Below are 17,431 nucleotides of genomic sequence, written 5' to 3'. Positions count from 1 at the left end.
CAGGTTCTCCCGCATATAATACAGTTGCCCGTTCATTGGTTCCCAGCAGAGTGTTCCCCGTCACGGATACAATGTCCAAATCCGGCAGTAACTAACATCCTCTGCACTTCCGTAGGATTCAGGAAGCTTCCCGCAGATTTATCCAGCCGATAATTGATAAGCTGAGAGTACAGGAACACTCGGTCCTGCGCAAGCAGCTGAAGAGAGTAAAATGCAAGATAGCGGAGAGGCCAAATGAAGGCTTGGTCCGGCTTCCAAGCACCAAAGTGAGGCCAGGAACACCTAGGGGCAGCAGCCAGTACCAGCCCAGATCCAGACACAAGACACAGGTGCAGCCACTGGCCATCTAGGAAGCGCACTAGAGAAACCAGTGGCCCCTGTCTGCTGGAGAAGAAGTCTAAAGTTTGGCAGAGGCTGAAGACTAAAGATTTGGAGAGATCAGACGCTGGAGAGATTGAGGAGGTTGCAGAGATGGCAACAGTGGGTAGCAGGAGGAGGTGGGGACAGCTAGACTATTGAGGACAGGAATGGTCAGATCAAAGGCCCAGGAGGAGATGGTAAGATCAAGGATGCAGGGAGAGATGGTAAAATCAAGGATGCAGGAGGAGATGCTGACATCAAGGATGCAGGAGGAGATGCTGACATCAAGGATGCAGGAGGAGATGCTGACATCAAGGATGCAGGAGGAGATGCTGACATCAAGGATGCAGGAGGAGATTCTGACATCAAGGATGCAGGAGGAGATGGTAACATCAAGGATGACGGAGGAGATGGTAACATCAAGGATGACGGAGGAGATGGTAACATCAAGGATGACGGAGGAGATGGTAACATCAAGGATGTAAGGAGGAGATGGTAAGATCAAGGATGTAAGGAGGAGATGGTAAGATCAAGGATGTAAGGAGGAGATGTAAGATCAAGGATGCAGGAGGAGATGCTAAAATCAAGGATGCAGGAGGAGATGCTAAAATCAAGGATGCAGGAGGAGATGCTAAAATCAAGGATGCAGGAGGAGATGCTAAGATCAAGGAGATGCTAAGATCAAGGATGCAGGAGGAGATGCTAAGATCAAGGGTCTGGCATTCCAGGTCGGCCAGAGGCAGGGTCTGGCATTCCAGGTCGGCCGGAGGCAGGGTCTGGCATTCCAGGTCGGCCGGAGGCAGGGTCTGGCATTCCAGGTCGGCCGGAGGCAGGGCCAGAGGGCGGGAGCCAGAACAAGATTGGACGAGAGAGGTTATGTTGAGATCAGAGAGGTGAGGAGAGAAACAAAAGGAGGGAGCCCAGGAAAAGCACCCCTCAAACCTCCAAAAACACTTATCCAGTGCACCCTGCTGGCTACTCCCAGTGACTTTTCTGGTGGCAAGACTATGCGTCCGAGTGAGTTTTGGGGTGCAGTTCCCGGGAAAGGCCGCAACCAGAATAACAACAGAAGAAGAGTTTGGGAAATCCTAAAGCTTTCAACCCCTGGCAAGGAGTGAAGAAACCCCTATGGGGACTGTAAGGGCTCGGTCAGCCAATCCAGACGTTAGGAAGGCATGAGAGCCTGGATGAAACTAAAGAGAACATTGTGGGGGTGTCAGGAGGAAGTGTCTAGACCACGGCAAGGAGAAGACCCACCTTGAGCATTTTATTTGGGAAATCCTATTTTTGTGATTTTGTGTTGGCCCCTTCATGAGAGAAAATCCCCAAATAAAGGTGCTAAACTTAAGCGTGTGGTGTTGGCTGTCCACCTTGGTCCCAGGCAATCCCGTGACATGGTCTACACTTGTGTTTATGTGATTGAGCGTGATTAGATCAATTCATGTGAATGGTTATGCGGATGGGTAAAGGCATGTCATGGTGAGGTGAGTGGCTACCACTGTGCTAGTGGATCTACATAGAAGCATGATCATGTGTTTGCCACATGTGTTCATACGCATACATGCACATGCGTATACATCTGGCGGTCTCAGCACAGCAAATATTACCTCTGCGCAAACTGTAAAGACAGATGTTTAGCATTAGAGGAGAATATGGCCAGGACAGAGAGGCCGGAGGTGCATTTTCCTTTTAGATTGGCTAAAGCAGATCTACAAATGCCATACTTTCTTCAGAATGTGATATCTCAGAAAGGCATGGGCCCAAGCACACATTCGCCAAATCTTTCACGAAAACCAAGTGAGTGGGTTGGCAGGAGACTCTCACCCTCGGCTGGAGGAACACGGGTACACAGGGTTGCAGATCCCCCAGAAGTACATACCTGGTCTAGCTTCGCTCGAGGGACATTCTGCTGATGGTAGACAAGGATGGAGTCCGCTGTACCGTGTAGCACCGCCTCCGCTGCACTGTTGATCAAGGGTAGAACCAGAGTGAGTACCAGAGTAAAGAACTGTGACCCAGCCAACGAACAGGGAACGGCAGCTCAACCAGAAAAGGTGAGCCAAGCCCAACCAAAGTATAAGAAAGCATACCTCAAACAGACAAATGAGGAACTGTGCCACAACCAAAGAATGAGGAACCACATCCCTATCAAAAACCAAGGAAATATGCCCTAATCACAGAGTGCGGGACTGCGCACCAACCACGGCTGCATGTTATAGCACAGAACGTGACCTGAGCAATGACGCCTCCAATAGCCAAAGAACTATACCATGTGGCCCAAATAAAGAACAAGGACACTTTGCCCAACTCAAAGAAACATACCCATATCTAACATCAGGGAACTGTGACCTAACCAAAAACAAAGAAATGTGCCCCAAATGACAAATGAACAACCTGTACTCCAACAAAGAACTAGGAACTGTGCCTTAGCGCAAAGGCCAAGGTCCCATGCCCCAGCCAAATACTCAAGAGCCAGAGACCAAGATAGACCAAGGAACTGTGCCACACCTAAATAGAAGTGAACAGTCGCAGAACTAGGAACTGTGCTCGAACCAAATAATGAGGATCAGGGGCCCAAGCAAAGAACAGGGAAACGAGCCACACCCCGAGAACAAAAAAGTCATAGTTAAAGTGTAGTGTGCCCAGCTAATACTAAGAACCCAGGATCCAAAGCAAAGAACAAGGACATGAGCCGAACCTAAAGAAAAAGGAACTGTGCCAAGGCAGAGATCAAAGAACAGTGCTTTTGCCAAAGAACAAGGAACTGTGACCCAACCAGACATGGATCTGTGCGCAAGCTAAACATTAAATATTGAACAAAGAACCATGCCAAACCTAAGAAAGAAGGCATCATGCATAAGACAAAGAAGGAGGAACCATGCCACAATAAAGAATTAGGATGCACAACCCAAAGAACGAGAAAACATACTTTAACCATGTAAAGGGGACCTGCGGTCTACCCAAGGAAATGGGGACAGTGTCTTAAGCCAGTGCATCAGTGATGAAGAGCTATGCTCCAATCAATCAAAAACGAACCATGCTCCAACCAAAGAACAAACAACTGTGCCCATACCAAAGAATATTTACTCGTGGTATAAACCAAGACATAGAGTAGGTGTCCAGCAAATAAAACAAGGAGTGGCTTTCTAACCAAAGAAAGAAGAAAGATTACCCCAACGAAAGACCAAGAAACCAGTGCCTCAATTAAAAAATGGGGAACCATATACCAACCAAAGAAGAAGGAACCAGCCAAAGCCAATGGGCAAGGTACTTTCCCTTGGCCAAAGGACAAGGAACTGTGTCTTAGTGAAATAACAGAAAAGAACAGGCCTCAACAAAGTACAAGGAACTATGCCCCGACAACAGAACAAGAAAATGCGACCATCCAAAGTTTAAGGCACAGTGTCCCAACCAAAGAGCCAGGAATTGTGACCCCCTCCAAGGAACAAAGATCTGTTGAATTCCAAAGGACAACAGCTGGAGATTCTACCGGAGGAAGTGAAACTTCCCCAGCAAAAATAAGGAACAGTGCCTTAACCACAGATCAAGGAACTATGCCCTGGACAAGGAAGAAGGCACAGCACCCCCGCCACAGAGCAAGTCATCATATCATGCCTATGCCAAAGAACAAAAGAACATGTGCCCAAGCCAAAGAAGAAGGAACTGTGCCCTGGGCAAACAACAAGGCACAGCACCCCAGCCACAAAGCAAGGCATCACATCATGCCTATGTCAAAGAACAAAAGAACATGTGCACAAGCCAAAGAACAATGACCTGTGCCCTAGGCAAAGAACAAAGAACTGTGCCCTAGGCAAAGAACAACAAAACATGTGCCCAAGCCAAACAACAACAGAACATGTGCCCAAGCCAAACAACAACAGAACATGTGCCCAAGCCAAACAACAGAAGAACATGTGCCCAAGCCAAAGAGCAAGAAACTGTGCCCTAGGCATAGAACAAGGCACAGTACCCCAGCTACAAATCAAGGCATTACATCATGCCTTTGTAAAAGAACAAGGAACTGTGCACAAACCAAAGAACAAGGAACTGTGCACAAACCAAAGAACAAGGAACTGTGCGCAAGCCAAAGAACAAGGAACAAAGGCCCATCCACAGGCACAGAACAAGGCACAATGCATCAGGCAAAGGACATGGAGCCATGCTTCAGTCAAAGGACAATGCCTCAAACCTCAGGTGAACAACAAGGACACATACCTCACCTAAGAACAAGAAACTGTGTCAGCCAACAGAGTACTGAACCCAATTACAAGAAAAACAAACAATGCCCCAAAACATATCAAGGGAATATGCGCCACAGCAAGAACCAGGATCTGTGGGCAAGCCACGGAGGATCAAAGAAATCCTGCCAACGCCTAAGGAACAAACTGTGACCCTTGCCAAAGAAAGAGGAATTCTGCCGGAGCTCAAAAAACAAGGAACCATCTCTTAACCAAAGAACACGGGCAGGTACCCCAAAACAAAGTGGAAGGAGCTATGCTTTTATTATACATCAAGGAACTATGTCCCACCAAGAGAGTGCGGAACATATCCCCTGTCAAAAATGGAGACAACACTAATTAAAATATGAGTAATCAGGTACCAAAGAAAGACGAGGAACCCGAGCTTAGTAAATGATGAGGAACCAGGACTAGCTAAAGAACGAGGAACTATACACCTGTCAGTCAATCACTGAGAACACTTCCTTCAAGCAATAAAGGAGGTGCCAGGGCCCAGCTGTCACACGCTAACCAATGCCTCAACACCACATCAAACAAGGACCAACCAAAGAAACGGAATGTTGGCCAGCTTTAGAGAAAGGATCCGAAAAAGAACCCATACCCCAACCAAAGAAAAAAGGGCATTTTGACCAGCTTTAGAAAAAAGGGTCTGTGCCCCAGCCAATGAAAAAAGGAAGTGTGTCCAGCTTTAGAAAATGGGGCTGATCCTCTTCCAAAAGAAAAAAGGAAGCTGTTTGCTTCGGTGTTTTGTAGCTGTGCCCCGGATGTTGCACGTGGACCTGGACTTGGTGACGGGTGAGGAGTAGAGTAGGCATTGGGATATCTGAGAGGGGGATGGGAGACTGGACCTGCGCAAGGTTGGCGAGGATGGGGCGATAGGGGTATGTGAGACATTTGGCAGGGTGGTGAGGGAATCGAGCACTTGTGTTTTGGGGGGCAGGTTAGCAGGGAAAAATCAAATACACTCTCTGAATGGAGAGGGGGCAAAACAGACTCACTTTTTGGCACATAGCGCAAAGGGGATAAAACATTCTTTCAAAGAGAAAGAGAGTCTTGTGCGTTAATAGGAGAACAGGCACTCACATGTTACCAGCAGAGTGGGAGGGGGAACATCAGATACTAACATGTTATTAGCAGGGCGGAAGACTGACAATCAGACACTCACATGTTAGTGGCAGGTTGGGAGGGGGAATAAGACACTCACATGTTACTGGCAGGTTGGGAGGGGGAATAAGACACTCACATGTTACTGGCAGGTTGGGAGGGGGAATAAGACACTCACATGTTACTGGCAGGTTGGGAGGGGGAATAAAACACTCACATGTTACTGGCAGGTTGGGAGGGGGAATAAGACACTCACATACTCGGCAGTGTGGAAGGGGGGAATCAGACACTCACATGTTGGCCAGGTGCGTTGTGAAGACGTATACGAACTGGGAAGGCTGCTTTCCTGGCCTGGAAGCACTTCTGGCATCGGGGCGTGGTCCGACGGGGACACCATGAGGTGTGCTGGAAGAACTCGTCTCATTCAAGGTCGGCAGCGGGTTGGAGATGGGGCCAAGCTGGGAGGCAGCGGCCATGACAGGGTCCCCTACATTACAGTCTGAATAGGAGAGATGAGGAGGAACAAGTCAGGCAGGACCATCGCTCACTACAACGTCTGCTGGAGATGCATAGAAAGCCAGATGGAGCCAATAATGACATGCATGTAATACTGCATGCGTGCATGCTTCTTTGCCATTGCTCTACCATTCCTCTTACACCCCACATGCCTTCTTCATGCGTGATAATTCAGTCTGGTGCCAGCCCCCTCTCTACTGCGCACTGTGGGAACAATGGGAAAACCTTCACAGGGACATTTTAGGATTGTGACCAGACAACCATTGCAGATAAATCCCCTTAAAATGCATTTCAAAAGGTGGGAACGCTGGTCATTGAAGCCAGAGCAGATATTCATGCTGCCCTATAGTTCTACATGCACACTTCTTCTCCACCTCTCTGCGTTCACCGACATTCTGCGACCCTACGCTTGCACGGACATCCGCCGCTCTTGATGGCGTGGGCACAGATCCCTTTCTGCCTTATAGGCCTGCAGAGAGACGTCAGTGGCCTCACTTAGAAAGATCATTAAAGTCTTGGTTTGAACAGAAACCCCAACTCTCCCTGTTAGTTTTGAAGCTATTCCAAACCCTTCAATGTATTCACCCACCGCGCTTAGATTAATCTACTTGCCTGTACGAGATCCCAGCCTTCCCTGTTGGCCTGTATAGAGATGGCATCCCTCCCTACTGGTTCTTTCAGGAGGTCCCATCATTCTCTATTGCACAGAGATCAAAACGTACCCTATCACATGACACAGAGATGTCAACACTCCTCGCTGCTGACTCCAAAAGAGATTCCCACCTCCCCTATTGGATGGCATAGAGAACCCAGGAATGAATTTGGCTCCAACAGAGATCCAGCTTTCCTCAATGCCAGACATCGATCAATCTTCTAGCCCACTGTCCTCACACACAGACATCGATCCACTCTCCCTAGTTCCTCCTAAGGAGATTCCCCCTCTCCCATTAGCTCACCTGAACATCCCAGGACTCCCGAATGATATGCAAAGACACCCTATGTTCCCCCATTGGCAGATACAGAGATCCCAGCTCACCGTGTTGGCTTTCAAAGACAAAGTAGCCCTCTCCTTTAGCAGACACAAAATAAAAATAGTAAATTGTGTTCTTAATATATCACTTAATGTCCTAAAGCTTCTAAGAGCTCCAATAACAGGAGTTAGCATTATCCGATTACTACTAATGGTACTTCATTTATCAACTTTGGAGGGATGAAAGGCTAAATTGGCCCTGTCGCGGGATTCGAAATTGTGAAGGGCAGGCTGTCCGCGTGTCAGAGGCCAGCGTTTTACTCATAGGCTACCCACCTGGAATGTGACCCTGACTTAGTGGCCTGTACAAGGATACAAGCTCTCCTTACAGGCTTGCTCAGAAAACTGGGCCCTACCAGTCACCTCTCTGGGAGAGCCCAGCTTGCTCAGAAACTGAAGCCCCCGCATCAGCTCGCATAGAGATGCCAACTCTTTCTTGCCTTGCATAGGGGCTTGCAAAGAAATCCAAACTCCTCCTCTGGTTCCACGCGGTGATCACAGCTCTGCCTGTTGACCTGCACGCAGATCCACTTCTCGGGATTGACTCCTTCTGAGATCCAGGTCTGCCACATTGGATTGCACAAAGATTCAAACTCTGCCGATTGGCACGCGCAGAGAATGCACGCGCTTTCGATTGGCTTGTGAAGGCATCATAATGCCCCCGCTTAGTACCCCAAGACGACTTAGCTCTCCCTAACGGCTTGCACATAGATTCTAGCTCCCCCATCGACTCCTCGGAGACCCCAAATCTTGCGTCTCCCTAGCACAGAAATACTAGCTCATCTGATTGGTTTACACAGTGCCACGTTGCCTTGCCCAAAGATCCCATTGCACAGAATCACCTCTTCGTTGCCATCTTTGTTCTTTCACTGTGGCCGGGTTCTGCGATTTAAAGCTGTGTTTTTAGGTGTGTTTTGTATTACAAAACACTGGCCCTGACATTCCGAGTAGTCCCAGCCTTCATTATTTTCTGTTTAATTTCCAAATCTCAAAGAAACAGGTTATTCCCATTTCTTAGGTGCCTCCCTTCAATATTTTAGCCCCCCACCTTTCAAGAGTGCTCTCTCTTATCTCCCCACCTTTTATAATTTCTCCACACCTTCCTCAAATTGTTCATCCGGTTACCCTCCCATCAATGTATTATGCCGCCAATGGCTTATTCCCAAAGCTATCTTATAGTGATTTATTCCCCATCTGTCTGTCTCTGGGGGGTTTATTCCCACCAAGCCATCTACTCTGCCTCTACCACCTTCTCTTGCGCACGTAAGCTAACCAAAGAAAGTCACCATTATCAAGGACTGCTCTGAAGTCCTGGCACCATTTCATCACCTCATTCACAAATGCATCCCTTTTCTACAGTGTCAAGGAAGCCTGGGTGCATCCATTACTGTAAAAAAAAAAAAAAAAACTCCTTGCACCCTGCAGCCCTAAATAACAGTTTAGACAGGGCCGTCCATCTACAGGTGCAGCACTTTCTAGAAACTAACCACATCCCGGAAATGCGCCAGTCCGGCTTCCGCCCAGGCCATGGTACATAACCGGCACTGCTGGATCTTAAACATCAGATGGATGAGATTAGGGATAAAGACAAACCCGCCCTCCTCCTCATTCTGGATCGGTCAGCCGCGTTCAACTTGGCCAATCACAAATTCCTCTGTCAGCACCTTAAGACATCAGACTTCGCCTCAGAAGCTACTATCTGGATTGCCTCTTTCCTAGAAGACAGAGTCATGATGGCATTTGCTGAGAACGCCAGTGTCCTGCCTACTCCTATCACATGTGTGGTACCCTCAGGTTTCACTAGATCCATCTTTGCCATTCTGGACTCCATAAGAATAGCTTACACCAACTATACCGACAACACACAAACCCTCCTCCCGCTCACTAGCAACTACAAAGAGGACTACAACACCCTCAATGCTGCATACTCCACCACTCCGGCCTGGATGGCAGCAAAACACCTTTGCCTGAATGGGAATAAAACAGAGCTCCTGCTCGTATCCCCCCCACTTCCCCCATCCCCGTAGTACTGAAAAATGTCAACCACCAATACTCAGCGTTCCATATCGATAACATCCGGGTCCCTGTCTCGCCCTCAGTGAAGACATTAGCCGTCTACCTGGACGCCACCCTCTCATGGTCCCACCAAGTTCATGCAATCGCCGCCTCTGCATCTTAAGCGACCAAATTAATAAAAGCATCTAGACCCTTCTCATCTACAGATAGCTGCCTAACAGTCGCACAAGCAGGTGTTGGCTCTAGGCTCCACTATTACAACGTCCTCTTCGCTGGCACCTCTGCTAAAAATCTACAGAAGCTACAAGTTATACAAAACAACGCTCTCCGAGCAGCCCTTACCATCCCCGAGAGGGAACACCTCGCTGCGGTCAGGGGAGCAGTAGACTGGCTCCCATTCCAACAACGCATCATTTTCAAAATCCTCTTCGTGACCCATAAGTGGCTCTCCAACATGGCACTCGATACCTCTCCCAAAGAATCTCCAGAGCCCACCAGGACCCCCTTACGCGCAACGCCTCCTCCAACCAAAAGGCAGACGCTCTAAAGCCGGTGGCACAACTTTCCCATTCATCACAGCCAATCAGTGGAACTCCCTGCCTCCTACCCTGAGAACTGAACCCTCATACTGGGCTTTCTGACGAGCACTCAAAACCTGGCTGTTGGACTAGACTCCTCCCTCCCTTACTGCCTTTCATATCTGATTGGACTGCCAACTGTTTTCTGCAAGTAACGGCTAATGGAGCATTTTTAACTGGATTGTAACAGCTCCTCGATGCCCCTGGGTTGTTTGTGCGCTTCATACATAAAAACAAATAAATAAATAATATTCTTTTAATAGTTTATCCCTAGTTCATCTGAGTCCTTCACCTATTCATTCGACTATTTTTCTTTCCACAATTTGTTGAACTTTCCTCTGCAGTACCCCTTGCATAGAGCACCAACATTCTGGACACTTATTTTCCGACTTTTGCGTGAGTGAGAGAGAGTTTGCATGTCGAACAGGACACAATCAACTCTGCATGATTCTCGAACAATCAACATGTTATGGCTTCCACGTATGCACCATGGCAATGCTTGACATGCAATAAAGTGCCTAGCATTGTGCTGTGTTGTTCTCCTTCTGGCTCCTTAAAGGTTAACTCCCCCACTTGTACTTTAATGGTATGGTCCCCATTCATCCCTGAATGCTTTATTCATGTATTCTCCCATGTGTACTGTAATGGTTGATGCCACCCTCCATTTGCAATGGCCTATTCCATCGCATGTTGCAATGTTTGAATCCATCGTCCCTTTCCTTTCTAGGGGCTAAATATCGACCCCCGCTTCCGAGGCTACTGAAAACCCCCAAGACTCATTTTAAAGATTTAAAATCTAAACATGGCACTTCCGGGGCAGCCTCGACACTGGCTGTGGCTTTGGAAGAAGGCGAGGTTTAAGGCCATGTCTGCAGCTCCCGGCAGCAAAGGAATAGTGCCAAGTGGCCACATCTCCACCACCCTCAACGCCACCCGAGATCTTCATCCAGTTGCCTTCAGACTGTGCATGTGTTCAGATAGGCATGGCCACGGGCACGGGGGCGGAGGGGTGATCCTCTGCTTGCTGGGATTCCCCCAGGTGGCATACACTGCCACGCTCACTGTGCCCCGAAAGGAAGCTCAAGACCTGGGTATTCATCAAGAATTGACCATTTTCTTCCATACTGGCGATGGCTCGTTTCCGATTCTGCACCCTGGGGGTGATAAGCGTGCTATACAAAACTCACCATGTAATAGAACATAATTCCGCAATGTGTACTTTAGTGGTGTATGCCTCCATCCATCCATCCCTTTGGATTGGTCCCCATTATGTTAATTCCTCTATTTGCACTTGAATAGTTAACAGCAACCCTTTTTCCCTTCAATTGTTTATTTCAAATGTACCTGTTAACAGTTTATTCCCTTTACTGTCCTTTAAACTAACTATTCAACTAACCCTCCCCTCCCCCCCCGCCCCCAACCAGCACCCCTAACTATCAAGATGCTTTTTTAGGCTACAACTAAGCATGCAATGGAACCGATGACTACAATGTAACCAATAAGTTATGCAAACAAGGGCTCTGATGTAACCACTAAACTACGTAACCATCAAGCCTAAATGCTAACATCGAACCTGCTAGTAAGCTTGTAACCACGGGACGCTAGGTTTCCACCAAGCAATGTTTCCTCCGAGCCTGCAATGCTTCCACTGACTGCTTTGTAACCACCATGCCTTCCTCCTCCTCTGCAACCAGTAAGTTTCCCTGTAACAGCGCCACGATGCCTACGGGCTGCTGCGCGCTTTAAAAATACTAACAAATACATAAGTCAATAAATGTAAAGGATTATTCTCCAATACGTCCTTTCAAGGTGTATTCCAGCACCTGTCATCTAACCCACCCCTTAGTGCCCTATTTGTGCTTCCATGTTTAATGTATCCATCCACCCTCTAATGGTTCATCCCACTGCTCTCTCTTGCATTGATCAGCACATGGCTTCTTCAAGTCAAGATAGAAAGGAGCCCTGCATATTTGGCACAGCCACCCCTCACCACCCCCACTTCACCCAAGGACTGTACATGGGCATGGGTCTGCACTGCATTCCAGGGGTCAACGCAAAACCACCTAATATCAGCCAGGAATCCCCCAAGCTTGCTGCGTATAGCCCCTTGTCAATAATACTGGAGAAACTGATGTGAATCAGTTTGAAGGTGTCTCTCTTTCCAGGGGGCCCTTGAATAGGTTGGGCGTCCCTTGGCCAATGAGCACATTAGGTTGGCTGGCCCTCGAACCAGTGGACCCATAGAACAATTATTGGATCCATTTCCTCTCTTGCCAGATAGGGTTCGGTGTTCCTCTTACTGATATAGTTCTGGTTCCGGTTGACGTCCCTCTATACAACTGGTGCATAGATGGAGACGGGCATCGGGCCAAGACAAAACCAGATGTAATCTGGTGTCAATATTTCCTGTGACTCCGAGATAATGCTCTGTGTTCAAGATTGTGCTGCGTTTCCCTTCTACACGGGTTTCGGGATCAAAGTGGTGGTGGTCCCTAATTGGGCGAGAGGACCCGCTTCTCAAGGCATACCAGCTCGAGTTTAGTTTCCCTTATCCAATGGTCCCAGATTGTGTCCGAGTATCACTTCTATGGGGTTCTCAGATCAGGACGAGTGTCCCCTCTTTATAGGTCAGTCGTGGGCACCCTGTAGCCCTGACCTTGTTGAAGCCTACGACTTCCATAAACCCTCGCCATTGGCTATGCTGGCTACAGATGAGGGGAGTTGTAGGCCAAAACATCTAGAAGGACGTAGGTTGCCCACCACTGTCCTGGGTGGATTTTAAGTGGGTTTAGAATATGGAAACCCAGAAAAGTAGCCATCAGGTTCAGTATCCCTTCTTTCCTGCTGGTGACATATAGGTTTGGGGATTCCGGCTGGGTGCGTTCTCTTCCCAGGCAGAACCCCTGTTCACCAACTGCAATCCTGTCCGCCAGTCATTTGTTTGCACTGCCGATCGATACTCACTGTGTCCGGTGACCAGAGGCTTCTCATCCTCCTCACTGTCAGGCCCCGAGCACCACTCATCGCCGCTGTAGGGCTGCTTCCGCTCCAGTACGCACCGCCGCTTGCTCCGGGGTGCCACCTCACCTGCCACAAAAAACGAAATGGTCAGTGCCACCGGAAAGGAGCTCTGCTAATATTACTGCCTGATCTGAAGACAGCAGCCGGGGCAAAGAAACCATATATGTTACGCCGCATGAACTCCTAGGGGCAATGAAGTAGAAATGAGGGCATCCAATTGGCTCTGTGTGGGTGAAAGCAAGGGGTAGGCTTTTGTGTGCATGTGGTTTCCTCTTTTTTGTTGGAAGTAGTTTTGCTCCCAATTCTTTATTAGTATTTTGCTGTTTATAGGGAATGCAGGGCCCGCCCACCTGTAGGAGTATATGTTTTTACTTTGGCAGCATTAACTTCACCAGCACTTATTTGTCATTCCAGAGGGAGATTCCCTTGGCCCCCCTTCTTTTCTACTCCATAATGTTCCCCTGTGCCACCCCATTGGCCCCAAACCTAACCTTAGGGAATCCCTCACCGCTCCCATTGCCATCTTCACAGTGCGAAGATGCAGACAAAGTAAAGGCATGACAAAGTAAAGGCATGACAAAGTAAAGGCATGACAAAGTAAAGGCATGACAAAGTAAAGGCATGACAAAGTAAAGGCATGACAAAGTAAAGGCATGACAAAGTAAAGGCATGACAAAGTAAAGGCATGACAAAGTAAAGGCATGACGAAGTAAAGGCATGACAAAGTAAAGGCATGACAAAGTAAAGGCATGACAAAGTAAAGGCATGACAAAGTAAAGGCATGACAAAGTAAATGTCTGGTGAAGTGAATGTATGACAAAGTAAGTGTATGTGACGAAGTAAGGGGGGGGGATACCCCTCTAGGGCCGGTGTTATGCATGTGATCAACACCTGACTGACACATTGTGAATTCTAAAAAGTACACACAGTGACTTCTAACTTATGCATGTTGCAGAAGTTTGCATATTGAAAACAATTAAACATGCTTATTTTTGGGAACGCCCATGAAATAGTCAATTTTAAGATGAAACCCAACTGTAAACCGGAGTCAAATACCTCCCAGGTATTTTAATCTCTGCGGTACATTTTGTTAAGGATCACACGGCTGCTGTTTCGTAAGAGGTGTTGGCTGAAATAGACGCATGGCATACGACTTGTGGGAGTATATTACATCAGGGATGTGACCGTCTTCTCTGTGTGACGAAGCCATGTGCAATCCACTCAACTGCCTGTCAGAGGTGGAGGCGTGACCCCGGCGCCATTACAGACCTTACGTGTGCACATGCGCAGACAATAGACATCCTACCGGATTTACTGAATGCATGTGTTGAAGACCAATGAATCCTCGAATAGCACGCGGCCAATCACTGCCCCAGTTCCGCCGCGTGCAGAGACGGATCAGAGCCTTCCTGTGGCCACAGCGCAGGGATCAGCAGTGGGACTTAGTCCTACTCTTTTTAACTTGGTTTCAGGAGAGCACCTTATCCCTAAAGGTCATGGCGCCTTTCTGAGTCGTGCCGAGGCCTGGACTGGCCTACAGGGAACTCTGGAGATTTCCCCGTAGGCCTCTGCACCTTGGGCCTCTTTTGTGTGGTTACATATTTTGTTTTCAAATGCTCTCATAGGAAAAGGGTCGGAGGGGCTTGCTGAAAATGTGAAATATGGGGCCACTTTGAAAATGATTTCCAGGGCCTCTTTTGGTTCCCAGTCCAGCCCTGGTATCAAACCTACCGCGGTAAGAACAACAGTTACATCATTTTTGCAATCTCTTTTAAAGCATAACATTACTTCAAAGAGAAGTCTTTAATTAAATGCCCTCCTTCGTTTGCAGGGTGATGCCCGAGCACAAACGGCAAGTAACAGAGGGACGTGACCAGGCCTGCTGGAAAAGCCCCTTCTCCCAACTGGACAAGAAATGATGGAAGACGAAAAATAACCGGCACCTCTCTTTCCGGACCGGCATACTTGTAATGGGACCCAATATCTTACATGTGTATTCTTAATGTTAATACAATTCCAGAGTGGGTGAAGTGGTGGCGTGCAACAGCCCAAGCCAGTGCTACTTAGCTATTAGGGAATTGCACGGTCTATATCAAGCAGCACTCTTTCCAAGTCTGCCCCTACTGAACTAGATACCAGTCTCTGCGCTTTGCAGATTGGCGGTCCATGTTATACAAAAGCATTCAGATTACGGGACATTTGTACTGATGCAAATAGTTAAGCAAAAAAACGCCGCACCAGTTTCACTGCTTAGGTAATGAAGAATGGCGCAAGCAGGTTTTGGACCAATCTACAGTCTATTCCATCTTTTTACTGTGCAATACATTGTGCATCTAAGGCATAACAGGAAATACATGTTGGTCAAAAATAATGCTGAATTTTGTTATTAAAAAATAAAAAAGCTATAACAGTTGGGGGTAGTTTTAAGTAGCTAAAGGGTGTTCCCACTGCCTCTGAACAGATGCATTAAGTAGGATTGTTGGGTGAGGGGTGTGGTGTTGGGCGAAGTGACAGATTGAGGTGTAGGGGGTGGGGGCCTATGGAATGGACAGCCTCAAAACAAGATCATTCTATTTTAAACAGTACTTTTTCATCGCAATAGTTTTATTTTCCAACATAATTTAATGCCCAGACCCAGGGGCTCCCAGGCACGACTCTCCCAGGTCCTGTGTCTCGTTGAGCAGACCGCTTTTCAGAAGACTCGGCAGGAAGCAGTCTGAAAGCAGACTGCTCGTTGAAGCGCAGGTTGCTCCCACTATAACGAGCGTTCAGAACACTCAGTATTGGAGACTGCATAACAGAAACTGCCGAAGCCTCTTACACTTGTCTAGGGTATACATGTCCTGCAATTTACATCTTTTTATTAGGGTGAATATTGTGACCAATCAAAACAGAAGAGCCCATTATTCGTTTAAAAGGTTATCTTACTGAATCACTAGAAGACATGTTTAGCATTTAAAATTGTGAACTTTATGATGTTCCCATAATGCTCTATGCTTTTATGCAAATCGACAGGATTGGGTTCTATATAGAGATACTGTGCTGCGCAGCCTGGCCAGAGGCCATGCCCCCTTCTCGAAGCCCCACCCCTCCTAAGAAGTGATGGTTCCCCCAATAAATGTTTTTCTTTTCCAACACTGCACTTCCGATTACATCAGCAGCAAAACAGATGCCAACGGGCTCAACATGTATCACCAGTGCAAAAGTTAGATCATTTAAACCCCAGATGTCCATAGCGGTAATAACCAATTTTTTGAGGCAAGTGACTAACGAGAAAGGACTAGAGGGAGTAGAGAGTCGCTGGCATATAGAATACACTTGGGGTTTCCGCTGGAGTCGGGAATCGGGAATCCCTGCGGAGAACAGTGTAAGAGCACTCGGCCAGCAGATGGCGAGCAACCTTACCTTTAGTTTCCGGGTCGAGTAAGGGCGTTCCCACTTCCCGCTGATCTCCCGAATCCACAGACACGCTCCTCTCCCGCTTCCCCTTTCCTTTCAGCGGTCCGAAGGCCGTCACCGCGGCCTGGCTGACCTTCAGCCCAGAGTTGCCAGGAGAAATCTGATTGGCTTTGCCGCCATGGTGTCCCACCCCCACGCCCTTTGGCCCCAGGTTGCAGGTGGGTCCTTGGTTCACATTCTGAAGCTGGGATTGGGCCCCGCTGTTTGCCGTCTTTCCATGGTTGGTCAGTTTATTGTCGGGGTGCATTTGATAAGCTGAGGCGTCCCGCTGATGTTTTTCTGAGGTCTGAGAACCTGGTGAGGCAAGAGAGGAGAAAACCTTGAATTAGAAGGGAGGGATGTCCAAGTTGTACTATTGCAAAGGAACATTGAAAATGCATGCTGCTTGATGTCATCCTCTCTGAAATGTGGAAAAAATAATCGCCCTATGAAAAACATAGAAGCATCATTACAAAGCAGCCATTTTGCCTCCCCTCTGATTTACTACTAAACAGAGGCAGGTGTAGACAGTGGGGTGTCCAGACTCTTTTGAATAGGATGGCCCAATTGGGGCACTGATTTATGCAGGGGTGGCATAAAGTACGAGTGCGCACACACACACACACACACAATGATCATAGTTTACGATAATGGGGTGGCACCTGGGGTGGCCAATCAGATTCCAGGGGTAGCACATACCAGCCCAGGCCACTCCCTGGACACACATCTGGGTCTACATCACCCAGACTCTAACCAGAGCCCCAGTTGACTTTTTGGTAGTGCAAGTCATACATTTAAAATCTAAAATATTTAGAAGTATTTTCATTTGCATGTACATTAAAAAAAGGGAGTGACTTTTACGACATAATGTAGGATGGAAGGCAATAGGTAGAATGACGGGTAGCGTTGTACTGCCTTCTGTCAATGGTTAGGAAGACAGGTAGCGTTCTCCTGCAGTCTGTCAATAGTTGGGTAAAAAGACAGGTAGGAATTGCTCCAGAGCTACAGGTTTGTTTTGGAAGCAGGACAACGAAGAACAACACAGGCCTGAATCCCGGTACTGTGCTTAGAGACTTGTCTCCAGTATTAAGCACGTTATAAAAGATTAATTATTCATTCATTAACTGGTA

At 47.7% G+C, this 17,431-nt stretch overlaps 1 protein-coding gene across 2 annotated transcripts in view; it reads right to left on the bottom strand.

Moving 5' to 3' along the window:
• BCL9L (BCL9 like) overlaps positions 1-17,431 on the bottom strand; it is a 298,755-nt gene that overhangs the window by 55,781 nt on the left and 225,543 nt on the right. For both annotated transcript variants that reach the window (XM_069614403.1, XM_069614404.1), the window contains exons 2-5: positions 16,269-16,616; positions 12,807-12,929; positions 5,997-6,201; positions 2,240-2,324 (exon numbers count right to left, since the gene is read on the bottom strand). In XM_069614403.1, the coding sequence (XP_069470504.1) occupies positions 2,240-2,324; positions 5,997-6,201; positions 12,807-12,929; positions 16,269-16,569 (714 nt within the window). In that variant the 5' untranslated portion in view covers positions 16,570-16,616. The remainder of the gene's footprint in view (positions 1-2,239; positions 2,325-5,996; positions 6,202-12,806; positions 12,930-16,268; positions 16,617-17,431) is intronic.

The sequence above is a fragment of the Ambystoma mexicanum genome, chromosome 9 (assembly GCF_040938575.1).
Source record: "Ambystoma mexicanum isolate Mex_15411 chromosome 9, UKY_AmexF1_1, whole genome shotgun sequence".
NCBI classification, from domain to species: Eukaryota; Metazoa; Chordata; class Amphibia; order Caudata; family Ambystomatidae; genus Ambystoma; species Ambystoma mexicanum.
Note: the sequence above shows the minus strand (reverse complement) of the source record. Positions and strands in the feature narration are given on the sequence as shown.